Here is a 21,508-nt window from a genome sequence, read left to right as displayed (position 1 = left end):
ACTAGTGTAGGGGGGTGTGGCTGTAGGAATGACGTCATCGATCGAGTCTCCCTAATAAAAGGGATCACTCGATCGATGCGCCGCCATAGTGAAGCACGGGGAAGCCGTGTTTACACACGGCTCTCCCCGTTTTTTCAGCTCCGGGAAGCGATCGCGACGGAGCGGCTATAAACAAATAGCCGCGCCGTCGTCCCGGATCGCTCCCCGAGCGGACCCGACCTCCGCATGTACCGGGGGGGGGTCCCGATCGGACCCCCCACCCACGTCTAGCAGAGGACGTACAGGTACGCCAATGTGCCTGTCCGTGCCATTCTGCTGACGTATATGTACATGAGGAGGTCGGGAAGTGGTTAATTAAAAAGTCAACTATAATACAATTGTGTATAAAAATATAAATATTTTTTTTAAAAACTGAAATTTTCGGTTTCAGTTTTTAGCAAAGTGCATCCTGCATTTTCGGTTTCGGCACCAAAATTTCCATTCGGTACACCACACTTTTCACATATTTATTTGTAAAAAAAATTAAAAAAACATTTATCATTTTCCTTCCACTTTACAATTATGTGTCATTTTGTGTTGGTCTTTCACATAAAATACCAATAAAATATATTTAAGTTTTTGGTTGTAACGTGACAAAATGTGGGAAATATCAAGGGGTATTAATCATTTTTCAAGGCACTGTAGCTTTTACATCTTTATTTCTCTTTAGGTGATTGTCTGGTGGATCAGATTCTGCTGGATGAACTTGGACACAAAATGACTCCGGAGCTGAGAGGTAAAAAATATACAGTAAAGTATAAATCAGCATATGCAATGAAAAATACACCAGTTTTCTCCAAAGTGCAGAGCTGGTTTTATGTTTTTCCTGAATACCGACTTTACCCATACAGTTTGCGAAACAAACTATATTTAAAGGGGTTGTTAAAGTACAATTTTTTTTCCCTAAATAGCTTCCTTTACCTTAGTGCAGTCCTCCTTCAATTACCTCATCCTTCCATTTTGCTTTTAAATGTCCTTATTTCTTCTGAGAAATTCTCACTTCCTGTTCTTCTGTCTGTAACTCCACACAGTAATGCGAAGCTTTCTCCCTGGTGTGGAGTGTCGTGCTCGCCCCTCCCTTGGACTACTGGAGAGTCAGGACGCTCTCTACATTGCAGATAGAGAAAGGAGCTGTGTTTAGGGGGCGTCCTGACTCTCCTGACTAACTTTACTTTGAGTACTCACACTAAACAGACACACTCCACAGATACACTGTAATATACTGCAATATAATGCGCAAAATGTACATTGACGCACAGAACTAATATGGCGTTAAAGGGGCAGTGACGCAAGTAAAACTATATGGCATTAAACTGGCAATAACGCACACAGAAGTAAATGGCGTTAAACTGGTAGTAATGCACACAAAACTATACAGCATTTAACTGGCAGTAACACACACAGAACTATATGACGTTAAACTGGCAGTAACGCACACAGAAGTAAATGGCATTAAACTGGAAGTAACGCACACAGAACTATATGGCGTTATACTGGCAGTAACGCACACAGAAGTAAATGGCGTTAAACTGGCAGTAACGCCCACAGAAGTAAATGGCTTAAAACTGGCAGTAATGCAATCAAATACACTGATATCTGAACTGTGCCTAGTCTAGCTATACACTAATGTCAAGATTACTGACACAGTCTCACTACACAACACTGAAACAATATGAGCTGTCCCTACTCTACACTAATGTATATATGAATGACACGGTCTCACTACACTACAGTGAAACTATCTGAACTGTTCCTACTCTAGCTGCACACTATGCAAAGCTGAATGATGGTCCTCCTCACTACACTCAGGCCTCGTACACACGACAGAGATTCTCGGCAGAATTCGCCGAGAAACTCGGTCAAAACCCGGATTCTGCCGAGAATCTCTGTCGTCTGTACAGTTTTGGCTCGATGGAGCCGCCGAGGAGCTCGACGAGAAAATAGAGAACATGTTCTCTATTTTCTCGTTGGCCGCGTTGTTCTATAGGAGAAGGCGGCCCGCCGAGCTCTTCGGCGGCTTCATCCCAAAACGAGACGAGGAACTCGACGTGCCAAGCACGTCGAGTTTCTCTGTCGTGTGTACGAGGCCTCACACTATCCCTAGACTGACACTAAACTAATATTCTACACTGACAATTAAAGCAAAATAGAACAGTATAGTACACTAACTAATAGCACTGAACAGAGCCCTCTTCTATCTCTCTCCATGCCAAAATCACACTGAAAATGCCTGCCATTCAAAGAATACTTTTATACTGTGGGGCGGGAATGAGCCATGATTGGATAAAATCATGATGACAGTGTCCAATCATGACTCTGACAGTGCTCTGTGCCCTGATTGGCCAATCAGGGCTTGCAATGCACTGTTCAGTGCCACAATGCATTTTGGTTAGTTCGGGGGGCAAACAAGCGGTCGAACGACCAGTTTGTTCGGCTGTTCGCAGAATGTCCAAACAGCGAAAGTTTGGCCCGAACTTATGCTCGGGCCGAACCGTTCGCCCATCCCTATTGGGCACCACATGCTTGACCAGACATATGACGACCTCCCATGCAGACTTCTCCTTGCCCCTCATCTGGGATCTCCAACCCCACTATACCTCCGGTCCTCTCAAAAACCTGCACTTCCAAAGCACAGCCAATCTGTTAGCAGTACACCACTATCTGATTCTGGCCAAATTTCCATCACTGCAACTGCTGCCTTTTCAGTTGGTAGACTCTGCTCCCTTTCGTGAATTTGTGGAATGTGCTGTACCTCAGTGGCAGGTTCCAAAACGCCATTTCTTTTCACGGAAGGGCATTCCAGCTCTCTACTGGCATGTGAAAGGCAATGTTTTGGCCTCATTGGACAGGTCGGTCAGCAGTAAGGTGCATATTACCGCTGACTCATGGTCCAGCAGGCATGGGAAAGGATGTTACCTTTCGTTCATGGCGCACTGGGTAACTCTGCTGGCAGCTGGGAAGGATGCAGGACAGGGTTCAGTATTGTTGGAGCTTGTTCTGCCATTACGCCTCCAAAATGCTAGTGGTGATTCTGCCACAGCTCTCGCTTCCACCCCTCCTCTTCTTCCTCTATAGCCTCTTGTGCAGATGTGTTGCTGAGGCTTTGTTCAGTCAGAGGAAGAGCGTTGGAGAAGGTGGCCAGCTGACCGATGTCTTTAGACAATTTTCCAGTCCTCAGCGCCAAGGTCTGATTGGTTCAGGAAACCATCACCAGCGTCTGCATTACATGGTGCAAGAGCAGACTTGGAGACCTTTCCAACTGAGCATCCACTGGGTTACTGGGTATTGAGGATGGACCACTGGCCAGAACTTTCTCAATATGCAATTGAGCTACTGGCCTGTCCTGCATCCAGCGTTCTTTCTGAATGCACATTTAGTGCTGCTGGAGGATTTGTAACGAATCATAGCGTGCGTCTGTCCACAGACTCCGTTGATAGGCTCACATTCATAAAAATTAATCAGTCTTAGATCAGAAGCTATCAAGCACCTGATGCTGATGTAACTGACATTATTTAACAGGGGCATGTAATTACAATTTTTGATCTAATATTTTGCAGCAGGGCCCGTTCCTGCGCCCACCAAGAGTAACTGTGAGGGCTTACAGTGTTGTGGCACCACCACCACCAAATGCCCAATTTTTCTGCCCCTGTTTAACAAGGGTATGTCATTAAAATTTTTGATATAGTATTTCACAGCAGGGCCTGTTCTTGCGCTCACCAAGAGTAACTGTGAGGGCTTACAGTGTTCTGGTACCACCAACACCTAAGGCCCAATTTTCTGCAGAGTATATAGGGCAGGCCATATAGTATATATACTCCTGTTAAGAGTATATAGGGCCTGGGGTACCCCCACGCCATTTTTTTTATTTGGGTGCAGGGTTCCCCTTAATATCCATACCAGACCCAAAGGGCTTGGTAATGGACTGCTAATGCTGTTTTTTTTTCAATGATTTCCATCTATATTGCCGGGACCCGACAATGCATTACAGCCGCAAGCATTTTTAAATGACTGAGGGTGTGCTCACTTTTGGAAAATACTGTATAAAAGAAACAAGGATGTTTATGCGGAATACAGGAGGTAGTCCCTAGCTTTTACATATTGGTTTTCTATAAACAAGCCTATAATATACTACTTTTTTTATTGAATTAAAATGTTTATGTGTTTGTAGCAAGTTCCCAGTAAATTCTCAAAACATGGGTTAAAAAGTTGTTTAGACAAAAAATTACAATGTCATAAAACATTTCCATTTTCCTTTTCTATATTCCCAGATATTCAGGAAAAGCACAAACAACATCTGATGGAGAAGACTGAGACTCTAGTGGAGCACAGACCCCCAGGAACTACCCTGGAACCACAAAGATTCCTCATCAATGAGCGTTATGTGAACCTGATTGTAGTCTCTACCAATCAGTTCAGACAACGTCCCCAGAATGAGCTAATACAGACTGGAGGAACACATGAGGAATGCTTGAAGGAAACACAGACTGGACTGCAACACATTTCCCCCAACAGACTGTTCCGATGGAACCCCCAGTCACATTGTGTACCACATGCAGTAATGGTGAGCGGAGTGCCAGGAATAGGGAAGACCACACTGATGCAGAAGTTTGTCTATGACTGGGTGACCGGAAAACTCTACCAGAGATTTGCCTTTATCTTTTTCTTCAGAATCCGGGACCTTAATAGACTGGGAGAGGTCAGCTTGGAGGAGATGATTCTTCATCAATATCCGTATCTGGAGGGTCAGATTGGAGACATTTTACAAGATCCAGATAGACTTCTGTTTATATTTGATGGATTAGATGAAAGTATTCACCATATAGATTTCCGATCAAGTAAATTGTCCAATCCAAAACAAAGAACACATTTTGGTGATATTGTGGTCAGTTTGGTGAGGCAGAGTTTTCTTAAGGGTTGCTCTGTACTGATAACCAGCCGTCCAACCAGACTGGCATCAGTTGATACCATTGTTTTCCAGAGAATAGCTGAGATCATGGGATTTCTCCATGGAGACAGACTGACCTTCTTTAACAATTTTTTTGGAAATGAGGAATTGTCAGAAAAGGCTTTTCATTATGTGCAGGAAAATGACACGCTGTACACTTTCTGTTATATCCCATCATACTGCTGGATCATCTGTACAGTGTTATCAATGTGCTTCAGATCCCAACCAACAATCACTGATCAGCTGATGACATCATTACCCAAAACAGTGACACAACTCTTTGTGACTTTTGTCTCCAATATTCTGGTCAATCACAACCAGAATAAAGACGATGTGCATGCTGCCCGGGAATTTCTGGCATCTATTGGGTGGATGGCAGAACATGGAGTCATGAATCACATGATTGTGTTTGATGAGCGTCATCTGGAGTCATTCAATGTGAGAAATGATAAACATCTCTTCTCATCTTTCATGATGGAATCTGGTCAGCCTCCTGATGTGAATTACACCTTCTTACATCTCACTCTTCAGGAGTTTTTTGCTGCTTTAGTCCATTTTATTAATTATAATCCTGACAGATTACAGGAAACACTTGATGAGGCTGAATCTTACAAAGACGGCCGTGCCGAAATATTCCTCCGTTTCCTCTGCGGTCTCTCAGACTCTTCTACTAGATCCATGTTAAAGTCTCATGTGGGAGAATTGTCTACTCAGGCTGGCAGACATGTCATCACCTGGATCCAGAAGAAAATCACCGAACAAAGACCGAACAAATCTACAAGAGGCAAGAGAGAGCTTCTTAATGTATTCTACTATCTCCATGAGAGCAGGAATACGGCTCTGGTGTCACAATGTATTGGATCAAATAAAGTTGACTTTTCTGGTGTCCCCCTCAGCCCTCTGGACTGCTCTGTGCTGTCTTTTATCCTTCAATCCTGCAGAGAGATAGAAGAAGTAAATCTACATTTGTGTAATATTCCAAGCGAAGGACTGAGGAAGTTTATACCAACTCTACACAAAATCAAACGTTTGAGGTAAAGATTAGCTATGAGTAATCAAATTTCTGTGTTAAAGCGGAGTTCCACCCAAAAGTGGAACTTCCGCTTTAAGCACTCCTCACCCCCTTACATGCCACATTTGGGGGGGGGAGTGGGTAACTTCTTTTTAGTGGGACTTCCTGTCCCACTTCCTTCCTCTTCCTTCCTCTTCTTTTTGGCCGCCTAGGCATCTCCTTCTCTTGCCCTAGGTGGCCCCTTGCTGCCAGCAATCTTCTGGGACACGCCACAGGTCATAGCATGCGCCTGTCCACAGACTCTGTTGATAGGCTCACATTCATAAAAATGTATCAGTCTTGGATCAGCAGCTATCAAGCACCTTGCTGGACCATGGGACAGGTAAGTGTCGGTTTATTAAAAGTCAGCAGCTATGCTTTTTGTAGCTGCTGACTTTTAATAAACTAAAATACGGGTGGAACTCGGCTTTAAATTTGAAAGATCAGAATTCTCCCCAGATAAATAGCTAATTATTGGTGTTACTTGTTTTCTATTATATATGAACTTTACATGCATTTATGTGAAGACACTGGATAGCTGCACAGAATGAAGAGGTGTAGAGGCAGCAGACATGCTATGAGATGTCTATGTCAGACACAGTGGTGAGAGCATTGTCCCAATGTCTGTAGGGTCTATGCTTTGATATTACAGAGCTACAAGAGCTCAGCACTGCCTGTAGATGCAGGAATCCCCCCTGCTGGGACATCATATTCTGACAATGACTCTCCACTGTGAGTATACACTGATCAGTGCTGCAGCTGATTAAAAGCAAGCTGCTGATCAAAGAAGGTTTCCCAGCCGTCGTGTTTGACAGAAGCCAATCTACTGGTTGGCTTCTAACAGGCAGGGCTACACACACATCAAAATGTGATCTTTGTGTACCCATCTTTAGGTGGGACCAGAGCCGGACATTCTCCATCTATTTATCGATGAGAATGTAGCACCCTCCTAGTTAGGTTGCTAGTAGTGTTGAGGTATCCAGTGGAGAATAGTTTGATTGATTATAGCTCTTCTGAGTTGTACTGGTTGCAGGCTCAACTGTTTCCCCCAGATTTCTGTTGAGTTCCAAAATGTAGTGTGTTGCAAGGGGTAGATCCCTAACTTGCATATTCATAAAGCCTTAGCCAATCCCTGGTAGGGAGAAAGACCAGTAGGGGCTGAATTGTGTATCAATAGATTGGGGCCTGAAACTGCAGGGACCTTGTCCTGGTGGATAAAACCCAGCTTGAGAACTGTGGTCCTCTGGGTCACTTGGCTGAGTTTGGAGGAGGCCATCGGGGGTTCCAGCGGGGAGAGTTGATTCAGGCCCATTGCGACAAGGCAGGCAAACCAAGCAATTGCTTGTGGCCCCCGAGCTGGCATGCTGCCCCAAGCAGGGCCCTTGCCACACTTCCTATAAATGCTGCAGCCATCTGCAATGAACACTGCACTCGCTCCTGACCCGATGCTTGGGGCTGGTTATACACGCCCCTCTGCTGGCTGGTTATACACGCCCCCTCCGCACTGCTCAATATGACATCTTCCCCTTTGAGAAAAGCACTGGCCATCGAGCGGATGTGGCGTGTATAACCACTGGCCCTTGTTGTATAGAGCGAGCAGGGTGGGCTTGTATAAGCAGCGAGCGGAGGGGGCGTGTATAACCAGACCAAAGTATCGGGTCGGGAGCGAGCGCAGTGTTCATTGCGCATGCTCTGTTTACATCCGTAGCCTCTGACTGCGCAGGGGCGACGCCTGCGCAGTCGAGGCCGGACCCTATCCGATAGGGGAACCATCTCGACAACACACCGGTTGCTCACTTGCTTTCAGTCCGGCCGTGAACAGGAAACTGAATCACCTGCCGCGCGGTACGGTAGATGGGGGGGGGGTAAAAAAACATGCTGTGGTTCCTGTAGCCTACGGGGGGCCCTCCATGTCCATTTTGCTTGGGGCCTCCAAATTCCTTCAAACGGCCCTGAGTTCAGGGGCCCATAACTGAAGTTCCGGGGAGCACTTTGGAGGAAGTCTACAGAGGATCTGTCCCGGAGGCTTGCAATACAGAAGCTTGCTGATACTACTGGAAAGCATTCAAGTACACAGGGCACAGTGAGTACAGGCGCAGGGTTGTTAAGGCAGAAGGTTTTTTACCTTACTGTAAAGAGAATAGTTACATTCATTCCTGGGGGAGTAATGAATTTTCTTCTGGTAACATTCTTCTCTTCTTCTACAGATTGGAGAGAAATCACCTGACAGGCAGTTCCTGCTCCCACCTGGCATCTGGAATAAGAAATAACCAGACACTGAGGACACTGGACCTGTCTGAGAACAATCTAGAGGGTCCTCATTTCATGGATCTGATGGAAGCTCTGACAAAAAGCCGGATAGAGAAATTACAGTGAGTTTAAGTATTTGTGAACACAGTAGCTTCATGTAAACATCAGCCTTCTAACCTATGTATTATACCTCGTACACATGACTGTTTTTCCTGTTGGAAAAACTGCGATGAGAGCTTTTGGCCGGGAATTCCGACCGTGTGTATGCTCCATCACAGTTTTTCCGACTGGAAAACCGTTCGTCTGTATGCTTTTCTGAGGGAAAAAAAACACACGTGCTCTGGAACAATCCGACGCATGCTCGGAAGCATAGAACTTCTATTTGTAGGCTCGTCGTAGTCTTTTACGCCACCGCGTTCTTGGCAGTCAAAAGTTCACCAGACTTTTGTGTGACCTTGTGTATGCAAGGCAGTCTTGAGAGGAATTCCGTCGGGAAAACCATCTTTTTGTTTTCCGACGGGAAAAGCGCTTGTGTGTATGGGGCAGTCTTTGATTAGTTGTCCATTTGACTAAGACACCTCAAAATGTATAGGCTGGAGTATATGTACTAATTTCTTCAAGAGAGGAAAAAAAACTCTTGAACAATTTTCTATTTATAAGTCACTTACTTCGTTCCTACTTTAGAGAGAGAAGAAAAAAATATATAAAATGGCTTCTCTCATGTTCACAAAAATAGGGGTAAAAATAATATGATATGCATAGGCCTTCTCTTTTCTTTTAACCTCAATAGTTCTGACATACCAAATTAGTAAATAGAGTCCACCTCTGTGTAATTTAATCTCAGTAAAAAATGCATCTGTTCTGTGAAGCCCTTAGAGGTTTGTTAGAGAACCTTAGTGAACAAACAGCATCATGAAGGCCAACAAACACACCAGACAGGCCAGGGATAAAGTTGTGGAGAAGTATAAAGTAGGGCTAGGTTATAAAAAAAAATCTCCCAAGCTTTGAACATCTCACGGAGCTCTGTTCAATCCATCATCCGGAAAATGGAAAGAGTATGGCACAACTGCAAACCTATGAAGACATGGCCGTCCACCTAAACTGACCGGGACGGGCAAGGAGAGCATTTATCAGAGAAGTAGCCAAGAGGTCCATGGAAACTCTGGAGGAGCTACAAAGATCCGCAGCTCAGGTAGGAGAATCTGTCCACAGGACAACTATTGATCATGCTCTCCACAAATCTGGCCTTTATGGAAAAGTGGCAAGAAGAAAGTCATTGGTGAAAGAAAGTCATAGGTAGTCCCATTTTCAGTTTGCGAGAAGCCATGTGGGGGACACAGCAAACATGTGGAAGAAGGCGCTCTAGTCATCTGACCAACATTGAACTTTTTGGCCTAAAAGTAAAACACTATGTGTGGGGGGAAAACGAACACTGCACATCACCCTGAACTCACAGTCCCCACCGTGAAACATGGTGTGGCAGCATCATGTTGTGGGGATGCTTTTCTTCAGCAGGGACAGGGAAGCTGGTCAGAGTTGATGGGAAGATGGATGGAGCCAAATACAGGGCAATCTTAGAAGAAAACCTGTTAGAGACTTGAGACTGGGGCAGAGATTCACTTTTCAGCAGGACAACGACCCTAAACATACAGCCAGAGCTACAATGGAATGGTTTAGATCAGGGGTCTCCAAACTATGGCCCTTCAGTTGTTCAGAAACTACAATTCTCATCATGCCTAGTCATGTCTGTGAATGTCAGAGTTTTACAATGCCTCCTGGGACGTGTAGTTCCACGACAGCTGGAGGGCCATAGTTTGGAGATCCCTGGTTTAGATCAAAGCATATTCATGTGTTAGAATGGCCCAATCAAAGTCCAGACATAAATCACATTGAGAATCTGTGACAGGACTTGAAAATTGCTGTTCAGACGCTCTCCATCCAATCTGACAGAGCTTGAGATATTTTGCAAAGAAGAATGGGCAAAAATGTCCCTCTCTACATGTGCAAAGCTGGTAGAGACATCCCCAAAAAGACTTGAAGTTTTAATTGCAGCAAAAGGTGGTTCTACAAAGTATTGACCCTGGGGGGCGCCATACAAATGTACCCCGCACTTTTCACATATTTATAAAAATAAAAAAAAATTGAAACCATTTATGATTTTCCTTCTACTTCACAATTAATGTGCCACTTTGTGTTGGTCTATCACATAAATACATTTACGTTTTTGGTTGTAACATGACAAAATGTGAAAAATTTCAAGGGGTATGAATAGTTTTTCAAGGCCCCGTACAATGTAATGGAAATCACAGTAACTTAGACAGTAATAACCAATAGACCCTGAAAGAACCTATGACCCCCAGGCATAAAAAAACTGCTCCCTTAAAATCCTGATGCCACGGACCCAGAAATCAAACATTAAAATTTATAAGAACACAATATGTGAACAATGCAATAAGAAAATTCTGAATAAGAGTTCCCCTTAATGCACAGAGTCTTTTTTGTGAGGGGGGCAGGGGGAGAGAAGAGATGTCCTTGTAGTGTAGGTGTTCAGAGTCTTGAGCTAGCTCACAGCTTAAAGCGGGAGTTCACCCATTAAAAAAAAAAAAAAAAATCTCCCCTTAGCTTCCTGCTCGTTCGGTCTACGGGAATCGGCTATTTATATTAAAATATGTGCAGTACTTACCCGTTTTCGAGCTGCATCTTCTTCCGTCGCTTCCGGGTATGGGTCTTCGGGAGCGGGCGTTCCTTCTTGAGTGACAGCCTTCCGAGAGGCTTCCGACGGTCGCATCCATCGCGTCACTCGTAGCCGAAAGAAGCCGAACGTCGGTGCGGCTCTATACTGCGCCTGCGCACCGACGTTCGGCTTCTTTCGGAAAATCGTGACGCGATGGATGCGACCGTCGGAAGCCTCTCGGAAACCTGTCAATCAAGAAGGAACGCCCATTCCCGAAGCCCATACCCGGAAGCGACGGAGAGGATGCGTCTCGTAAACGGGTAAGTACTGCACATATTTTAAAATAAATAGCCGATTCCCCTAGTAATAACGAGCATGAAGCTAAGGGGAAAAAGTGCCCTCTAAGGGTGAACCCCCGCTTTAAGGTCGTGGTCCCAGGAGAAAAAGCTCCTCCCCAGACCGGGTTATATATGTCCTCTCCAGACCACATTTCCCATAATCCCCTGCTTTTAGTAGTGGTCTCTCTCTCTCTCTCTCTCTCTCTGCTTTGGGGAAATGATGTCTCAATGGTCAGGCTGAACACTAGAGGGAAACAAACTCAAAGTAGTCCTTGTTAAAGAATGTCCCACAATGACACAGGCAGACTAGCCAGCACCTGCCTACACAAGCATGTTGTGCAGTTGCACTGCATCTTGCATCTCCTAACAGTGATCCCATGCATGCATGCATACTGAGTGTCCACACATGGTCAGTTTGAAAGAAAAGGTCTCAGGGAACTGGCAGGATCACCAGGTATTTACCAAGAACAGATAAAATAAAAAATATGCAGGGGAATTTTATTAATGCAAAACTCCACCCAAAAGGGGAAGCTCCGCTTGTTTGCCTCCTCCCCCCCTCTGCTGCCACCTTTGGCATCTTTTGGGGGGAGCGGGTACCTGGTTTTGACAGGAACCCACTTCAACTTCTGGCTGACTTCGCCACAGCAAAGTCAGCCAGAAGTTTGGCCCCCCTCCTCCTTCCCCCGCCGCCATGCTATTCACAAAGCACAGCGGTTTCCCGTAACCGAGATGGTGGCGGCAGCACCCAAGACCCGATTGTAAAATAGAATAGACACTACTGAATTTGTGGACTAATAGCCTGGAGCTCCGCTTTAATTACTTTATAACTAAGCCAACGCATATAGGCAATCATCATTGCTAGAGTAACATAGACTATACGTTTTTAGGATAAAAATAGGTATATGTATGGTGGTGCAATTTGAACAGTAGTCGGAGAGGAAATTTGAATGCTTATAGAAATTTCAAACTAGAGTTTAACTTTAAAGTCATGTCATGTCAGTGGTGTCCTGCAGTAATCATGTGTATAGGGGTATCACTGTCTCTACCCATGTATACCAATACTGGGGTGTCAAATCCATCATAATATTTTTCCTATAAAATTATATGCACTGGAGTTTTTATAAATTCCAATGAATGATTACAATAAAGAGAAATGAGTTCCATTAATGTAGAGCAGGGTCTCTAAACTTTCTAAGCAAAGAGTCAGTTTCTTTAGGGGGTGGCCAGTGGGTGAAGAAAATGTTCTGGCATAAGTGGGGGTAAAAAATGCCCTATCTTTAGTATTCAAGGGCGGAATGATGCCCCATAATTGGTATCATTGGGAGAAATAGTGCCCCATCGTCATTAATTGGGGAAGTAGTGCCCCATTGTTTGTCATTGAGAGTAATAGTGCCCAAGGGCTGGATAAAGACAAGGAAAGGGCCGTAATCAGCCCTAAAGCCTTCATTTGGAGACCCTTGACGTAGAGAATAGTTACATTCATTCCCGGGGGAGGAATTAATTTTCTTCTGGTAACATTCTTCTCTTCTACAGTTTGGATGTTAACCACTTGACAGACAGTTCCTGCCCCCACCTCGCATTTGGAATAAGAAATAACCAGACACTGAGGATACTGGAACTGTCTGAGAACAATCTGGAGGGTCCTCATTTCAGGGATCTGATGGAAGCTCTGAAAACAAGCCGGATAGAGATATTATTGTGAGTATAACAGGACTAGCTGATATAATAATATTCTGGGACAGTTTGACATTCTGGAGCCAAAGGAGTCCTTCCTTCCGTTTGTAATCCGTTGTCAGAATTTCTAAAAACAATCAGCTGCTCTGGAGAGGAGACCTGGACACCATTGATAAAAGGGGACTTGGTTGTCTTTGGAGTCTGGTTTCCCAAATAAAACCCAGAAGGTTTTGGTGGTCTGACTGTTCCTGAAGCATTAGACCTTCTTAATGGAAGGTTATAAAATCTGGATTCAAGCAAACAATGCCACGAAGGAGGCATAGATTAATTGTCAGCAGGATCCAGAGGTTTGCTATAGCAAAAAGTTAACTTGGATTCTATCTATGAAAAAGCTATCACATTCCAGGTATACACATGGGCAGGCAGACTGTCTCAGCTTGTAGCAACTTAAAGCGGGGGTTCACCCGTACATAACACTTTTTCCCCTTAGATGGATGCTCATTTTGTCTAGGGGAATCGGCTAGTTGTTTTAAAATATGAGCTGTACTTACCGTTTACGAGATGCATCTTCTCCGCCGCTTCTGGGTATGGGCTGCGGAACTGGGCGTTCCTATTTTGATTGACAGTCTTCCGAGAGGCTTCTGACGGTCGCATCCATCGCGATACGATTTTCCGAAAGAAGCCGAACGTCGGTGCGCAGGCGCAGTATAGAGCCGCACTGACGTTCGGCTTCTTTCGGCTACTAGTGACGCGATGGATGCAACCGTCGGAAGCCTCTCGGAAGACTGTCAATCAAGAAGGAATGCCCGCTCCCGAAGACCCATACCCGGAAGCGACGGAGAAGATGCATCTCGAAAACGGTAAGTACAGCTCATATTTTAAAACAACTAGCCGATTCCCCTAGACAAAATGAGCATCCATCTAAGAGGATTGTTTGAAAAAAATGTTTTATGGGTGAACTCCCGCTTTAACCTGGGGAAGTGGTTTCTACCTTGGAAGTATTTCAGGAATCAGGATGTGTGCTGCGGGTAGGAAACTTCAGAGGATGGCTTCCTGGCTTTGAGGTCAAACTACAGACTATGAAGCTTAGTCTCATACTCAGTACCGGTGAATCTATGGAAGCAGTACCTCCCAGTCTATGCCTTTTCTAATCTGTATCATAGGTTTGGGATGGAGGGCAATCCCGGGTTCCTCATTGTTTTAGGCTGGCCCAAACAAATGTGGTACAAGAACCTGAAAGGATGCTCTATTGGAAGAGGCTCTTCTTTTCCCAAGGACTGTTTTGTCTTTAACAAAATGATGGTTGAAGCTCAAGTTCAGAAAACAGGGCATCATGGAGTCTAGGGATCCCTTAAAGGGGTTGTAAAGGTACAATTTTTTTCCTAAATAGCTTCCTTTACCTTAGTGCAGTCCTCCTTCACTTACCTTATACTTTGATTTTGCTTTTAAATGTCCTTATTTCTTCTGAGAAATCCTCACTTCCTGATCTTCTGTCTGTAACTCCACACAGTAATGTGAGGCTTTCTCCCTGGTGTGGAGTGGGGGCAAGCACGACACTCCACACCAGGGAGAAAGCCTTGCATTACTGTGTGGAGTTAGACAGAAGAACAGGAAGTGAGGATTTCTCAGAAGAAATAAGGACATTTAAAAGCAAAATGGAAGGATGAGGTAAGTGAAGGAGGACTGCACTAATGGAAAGGAAGCTATTTAGGAAAATCTTGTTTTACCTTTACAACTCCTTTAATACTAAGGTCTACTTCTTGTTAAATTGATTGCTGGACATGTGATGCATACTTACTTTGGTGTTAGCCTCAGGACTTCCTCCCCAGGAGTTTCTCTGTGGCACAAATCCTCTCCTGCAACTGGATCTGGGCCATTCAGTTCTTTCCACTATTAGTGGTCTCCATGTTGCTGCCTGTCTCTCCAGAGGATCTGAAGTAGTTAACGTGTTCCCTTCACTTGTGAGGCCCAGTTCTTCCAATTTCCTAGGGTAGTTTCTATCTGTGTTCTCAGCCAGAACATCCTTATCCAGCCCTTCAGTCCACCACCAGTTCACACAAAGGGGGTTACCTTCTTTTGACTGAATGTTCTTCGGGCTGGAGAGTCTATCTCTCCGCCTCTACTTCTTTTAGACAATCTATTTACTCTTATTTCCCCAAGATGGACCCTGTACTGATGCTCCCTTTTTTAATTCCACCATCTCGAGGTAACTCAGCAGCCCATAATCCAAACCCATGGTTCAGGTGCCACCCCATTCCTGACAAGACATACACTACTAAATCTATAAATGCTTCCTGATCTTTTGGTTTCAGACACCTGTTTTTCAAATCTGCAAGGCTGTCACATGGCTTCTATCCTCACTTTATCTATGTTCTACCTGGCGGCCTCATTTGAGACCCCTTGGGCAGGCTCTTCCAGATGTAGGCAATTCACAGCTTTGCTGTTGTTGTTTCTTGGGCCTGTTTGCATTTGTTTGCAATTTGCCTAGCCCACAGTGGGATTGATTTTGGACACCCTTTGCTTACCTACTTCATCAGTACATCGAGATAAGGATAGCATGTTTCCAAATAACAAAGTATTTAGTCAGTCAGAACAGTTATACCTAGCTCCTTAGAAGCCAACAATCATAGAAGGCATCTGTGAACAATCATCTCATGGTTTATAAAGTTAACCACATGCTGACCAGCGCACGACGATATACGTCGGCACAATGGCTCGGCTGGGCAAATAGGCGTACAGGTATGTCCCCTTTAAATTGCGGCATTGTGGGCCGCCACATTCTCCTTGACCATGTCCACTGGTGTCCCGTGATCGGGTCACAGAGAGGCAGAACGGGCAGATGTATTTGTAAATAATGCATTTCCCTGTTCTGCCTTGTGACAGGACACTGATCTTCTGCTCCCTGTCATCGGGAGCAGTGATCAGTGTCATGTCACTGATAGTGCAGCCCCCACACAGTTAGAATCCCTCCCTAGGACACACTTAACCCCTTCAGTGCCCCTAGTGTTTAACCCCTTCCCTGCCAGTGTAATTTACACAGTAAGCAGTGCATTTGTATAGCACTGATCGCTGTATAAATTACAATGGTCCCAAAATAGCATCAAAAGTGTCTGATGTGTCCGCCATAATGTCGCAGTCACGATAAAAAGCACAGATCGCCGCCATTACTAAAAAAAAATTTTTTTATAAAAATGCCATAAAACTATGCCCTATTTTGTAGACACTATTAATTTTGCGCAAACCAATAAATATACGCTCATTGCGATTTTTTTACCAAAAATATGTATAAGAATACATATCAGCCTAAAATGAGGGAACAAAAATGTATATATATTTTTGGGGGATATTTATTATAACAAAAAGTTTAAAATATTGTTTTCAAAATTGTCGCTCCTTGTTTGTTCGCAGAGGTGATCAAATAGCACCAAAATAAAGCTCTATTTGTGGGGGAAAAAAGGACGTCAATTTTGTTTGGGTGCCACGTCGCACGACCATGTAATTGTCAGTTAAAGCGACGTATCGCCGAATCGCAAAAAAGGGCCTGGTCATTGGACAGCCAAATCCTCCTAGGCCGAAGTGGTTAATTCACAGAGCCTACTATGCAGCTGAGCTGGAGCCACTGTGAATAATTGCTGCACATCTCAACATCATGGGTGTTGACCCGGGGCGGACTGACCATTCAGGCAATCGGGCACTGCCCGAGGGCCCCATGCCACTAGGGGGCCCCATCAGGGTTGTCACTTCTCAGTAAAACCAGGGACAGTATGTAAAAATATTTTTTTTTAAATCCCATGATTATAGCTGCCCCGCCTGTCCAGTACCTTTTCAGTGTGTGTATGTGTAGTCTGTGTGTATGTATACTGTGTGTGTATATTGTGTGTCTGTGTGTGTATACTGTGTATGTATACAGTATGAGTGTGTGTGTGTATACTGTGTGGCCCCATAATCTCCTATTGCCCGTGGTCCCCATAATCTCCCTTTGCCCTGGGGCCCCATAATCTCCTATTGTCCAGGGACCCCATGAGTTGTCAGTCCGCCCCTGGTGTTGACCAAGATGGTATGCAGGCTAACCAAACCAGTTTTCTTATGGTGCATTACTTTAGCACTACTAATGGGCTCAGCAGTATTCACTACAGCTGATTTTGGCAGGGAGGCGGAAGTTTCCTCACTTTCTTACAAAATTGGATTTTCTTAAGCTTCCCACCTTGGAGCCAATCCACGGCAACACATTAACCCACCCAGTTAGTTCTTAGTGATGTTCAGGGAATGGGCTGTTGTGTGGTAGTCAACTATTTATAGCTATGCACTGATCACGTGGGCAGATGATGGTGGGCAGGCATGTACTGGCCATTGGGACTACAGGGAGTTTCCCAGTGGACCGATGGCTCAGTGGGCCGGTTTCAGTGACAGCAGACCACCACCTCCCTCCGCTCCTCTGTCTCCCCCCCAGATGTGCAGGAGAGGAATGCAGAAGAAATGTGGGGGAACAGAGAAGCAGGGGGTACAGAGGAGAATTAGGTAATCAGATGAGCATGGGGGGAACAGAGGAGCAGGAGAGGAATATGTGAGGGAACAGAGAAGCATGTGGGGAAACAGAGGAGCAGGGGGAGGACCAGAAGGAGCACAGGGAAGAGGACAGATAGCTGACTCAACAGCTGTGGCCTGGGAGTTTATCACTTCTGCCTAATCAATTCCCATTACGGGGGAGGGGGCACCGAACTGATTCTTTGCCCCGGGTGAAATAATGTCTAGCTTCCCCACTATTAATGCCTATAAGAGTACCAGTACCTGCCGTTCTACTCTAATAAAGTAGAACGGCTAATAGCTAGTGAATGGGGGAGGCTTGGGTGACCATCGGGGCTGGCTGGGGGGGCAGGTTTGTCTGGCCGGCATTGGGAGAGACCTGTCAAAGTTGTCCGGTCTGGATGAAGTCCAGGGCCAATTTTTTTCCCAAGTCCAGCCCTGATGGTGGGGCTACTACCACACATATGCTGACATGGATTGGCAGCAGGAGAGGAAAATTTGTTATTTAATACAATTTTCCATTTTCATCCGACATAATCATCTGCTATCCCAGGTCAGATATCTCCCTTTTACTTCCTATGAGTACAGAGCTCTTATTAGCAGAGATAAATAGAATATCAAATAAAAAGTATCCCGTCCAATCACTAGCAATGCTGATTCCGGCCTCACACTGTCTGCTGATACTATTCATGCTCCATACACAAGGAGATTATAGCACAATACGAGTCATGTCAGTGGAATTCTGTGCTCATCCTGTGTATGGAGATATCACCATCTCTACACATGGAGGACAATATTGGGGGGTCTACTCCATTATAAAAATGTTCTTATAAAATTCTATTTCCTGGAGTTTTAAAAAGTGATCTAATATAAAGCATTCCAATAAACAGAAATGAGTTCCATTCACGTAGAGAATAGTTACATTCAATCCTGAGGGAGATATTTATTTACTTTTGGTAACATTCTTCTCTTTTTCTACAGTTTGGTTGGTAACCACTTGTCAGACAGTTCCTGCCCCCACCTGGCATCTGGAATAAAGAATAACCAGACACTTTGGACACTGAACCTGTCTAAGAACCATCTGGAGGGTCCTCATTTCAGGGATCTGATGGAAGCTCTGACAACAAGCCAGATAGAAGAATTACAGTGAGTATAACAGGACTGACTGAGAAAATAATATTCTGGAACAGTTTACATCCAAAAACTATATATGCCAAAAATATGACATATACAAATAAAATTAAAAGGGATCTTTGGACTCCATAAAAAGCCAATCAGCGAAGGCTGACTTGTTCTTAGAAGCTAACAACACCATGAAATAGTATTTTCCTAATGTCTTGTTAAAGTCTGATATTCCATTTATTTGGATAATAGATGAGACGCTATACACTATATCAGCCCTCAAAAATTCCACTCGCCTGCTCGCGATTTGCGAGTGGAATTTCATTCAGGGCGAGTGAGGAGCTGGGGTGGATGATCGTTTCCTGGCTGAAGCGATCAGCCAGAGGACACACAGCGGCAGGACTGGACTTCCCTGGCGCCGCTTTGAGCTGAGGAGGCTGCAGCGCTCACCTCCCTCTCTCTCTCCTCTTGTTTCATTTTATTGCGCACACACAGCGGGGATGTCACGCTGTGTGTGATGGAGCTGGCTGTGTCTGTTCGGCGCGCAGTGTAACAAGGTCCCGCCCCCCCCTAGACCGGCGTTTGTGAAAGTATCAGTATTCCGTCTATGAAACTAGCCAGCTAGAGGTGTGGGACCTTGTTACACTGCACGCGGGGGGGGGGGGGCTCGTTTGTTCGGGGAGGGGGTCATTTGTTTGCCCGCTCGCTGAGGAAAGGCAAAGCCTCAGGAAGAAAAAAAAAAGGTAACACGCTGGAAGTGAAAGTCAGCTGACCAGCTGACACCAATGCAGTGAAGGGGGAGGAGCTCTCCCCTCTGCAGGAGATACTATCATCACAGGAGCATCCCTGGAGGCATGGGAGTAACGATATCGACTGAGAAAGTAAGTGACATAATAGTCAGTGCACTGCAGCTGATCTCTGCCTCTCACTGACCCCCTTCACCACCACAGATCTTATCCCTATCCCTGGTGCCATCCTCCCCCACCACCATCACCTCTGCCTCTTACTGCCAACCCCACAACCACCGAACCTGCCACTGATACCACCACCACCGATGTCACCACCCCTGCCACTGATCCCACCCACCACCACCACCGATGTCACCACCCCTGCCACTGATCCCACCCACCACCACCGATGTCACCACCCCTGCCACTGATCCCACCCACCACCACCACTGATGTCACCACCCCTGCCACTGATCCCACCCACCACCACCGATGTCACCACCCCTGCCACTGATCCCACCCACCACCACCCCTGCCACTGATTCCACCCACCGCTACCGATCCCACCACAACCACTGATCCCACCCCCCATACGTCACCACTGCCAGTGATCTTACCTCCTTCACAGCCACCACTGATCCCATCCCCCCACCACCACCACGATCCCACCATGCCCGCCACTGATTCCACCACCACCACTGATCCCAACACCCCTCACCGTCACCACTGCCAGTGATCTAACCCCCCCTCACAGCCACCACTGATCCCATCCCCCCCACCACTGCTGCCACTCACCCCATCCAACCCACCACCACTCAACCCCCCGGATAGGAGGGGCAGCGGGTGGCATATAGACTGGAACCAATAGCCGTGACTGCAGGAGAAAAATGGAGGGTTTTGGTTAATCTATATGCCGCCCGCTGCTTCTCCTATCTGGGTGTACAGGGGTGAGACATGGGCCCCCTGAAGCATGGGGCTGGGATGAGTAACAGTGAGCGGTGGTAGCAGTGATGGGGAATGGGATCGGGGATGGGAAAATGGAGGGGATCGGTTCCTCTGTATGCTGCCCTATCCAGGCGTACAGTGGTGACACATGGGCCCTCTGAAGTGAGAGTGCATTGATGGGCACAGTGAGAGTGCATTGATGGGCACAGTGAGAGTGCATTGATGGGCACAGTGTGGCTGCATTGATGGACACAGTGAGGCTTCATTGATGGGCACAGTGAGGCTGCAATCATTGGCACCATAAAGCTGCATTTGATGGGCACAGTGAGGCTGCATTGATGGACACAGTGAGTGTGCATTCATGGGCACCGTAAAGCTGCATTTGATGGGCACAATGAGGCTGCATTTGATGGGTACTGATATGCTTTATGTTAATATTGTTAAAGTTGTTGTTGTTTATTTTTGGAACTTAATTCTGCTGAAAACATTTAACAGTGTAATTTCATGAGATAATTTACAAGGGCGTGTTTAGGGGCGGACTTAGGGGTGGGGCAACTGGTGGCGAGTAACTGTTAAGGTCTGGCTAGTGGCTCAGGACTTGAAATTTTGAGCCCTGCACTATATTACCAAAAGTATTGGGACGCCTGCCTTTACACACATAAACATTAATGGCATCCCAATCTTAGTCCGTAGGGTTCAATATTGAGTTGGACCACTCTTTGCAGCTATAACAGCTTTAACTCTCCTGGGAAGGCTGTCCACAAGGTTTCGGAGTGTGTCTATGGGAATGTTTGACCATTCTTTCAGAAGCGCATTTGTGAGGTCAGGCACTGATGTTGGATGAGAAGGCCTGGTTCGCAGTCTCCGATCAAATTCATTCCAAGTGTGTTCTATCGGGTTTAGGTCAGATCCTCCACCCCAAACTCGCTCATCCATGTTATGGACCTTGCTTTGTGCATTGGTCCAAATAATTTGGTGGAGAGGGAATTATCATGTGGGGTTGTTTTTCAGGGGTTGGGCTTGGCCCCTTGGTTCCAATGAAGGGAACTCTTAAATCATCAGCATACCAAGACATTTTGGACAATTTTATTTTCCCAACTTTGTGGGAACAGTTTGGGGATGGTCCTTGCTGTTCCAACATGACTGTGCACTAGTGCACAAAGCAAGGTCCATGAAGACATGGATGGGCAAGTTTGGGGTGGAGGAACTTGGCTGGCC

At 45.6% G+C, this 21,508-nt stretch overlaps 1 protein-coding gene across 3 annotated transcripts in view; it reads left to right on the top strand.

Annotated features, from left to right (window-relative positions):
* Positions 1-21,508, top strand: part of LOC120921139 (NACHT, LRR and PYD domains-containing protein 3-like) — a 48,753-nt gene that overhangs the window by 14,978 nt on the left and 12,267 nt on the right. For all 3 annotated transcript variants that reach the window (XM_040333821.1, XM_040333822.1, XM_040333820.1), the window contains exons 4-8: positions 710-775; positions 4,308-6,018; positions 8,243-8,407; positions 12,831-12,995; positions 18,477-18,641. In XM_040333821.1, coding sequence (XP_040189755.1) covers positions 710-775; positions 4,308-6,018; positions 8,243-8,407; positions 12,831-12,995; positions 18,477-18,641 — 2,272 coding nt within the window. The remainder of the gene's footprint in view (positions 1-709; positions 776-4,307; positions 6,019-8,242; positions 8,408-12,830; positions 12,996-18,476; positions 18,642-21,508) is intronic.

This window comes from Rana temporaria, chromosome 13 (assembly GCF_905171775.1).
Source record: "Rana temporaria chromosome 13, aRanTem1.1, whole genome shotgun sequence".
Lineage (NCBI taxonomy): Eukaryota > Metazoa > Chordata > Amphibia > Anura > Ranidae > Rana > Rana temporaria.
Note: the sequence above shows the minus strand (reverse complement) of the source record. Positions and strands in the feature narration are given on the sequence as shown.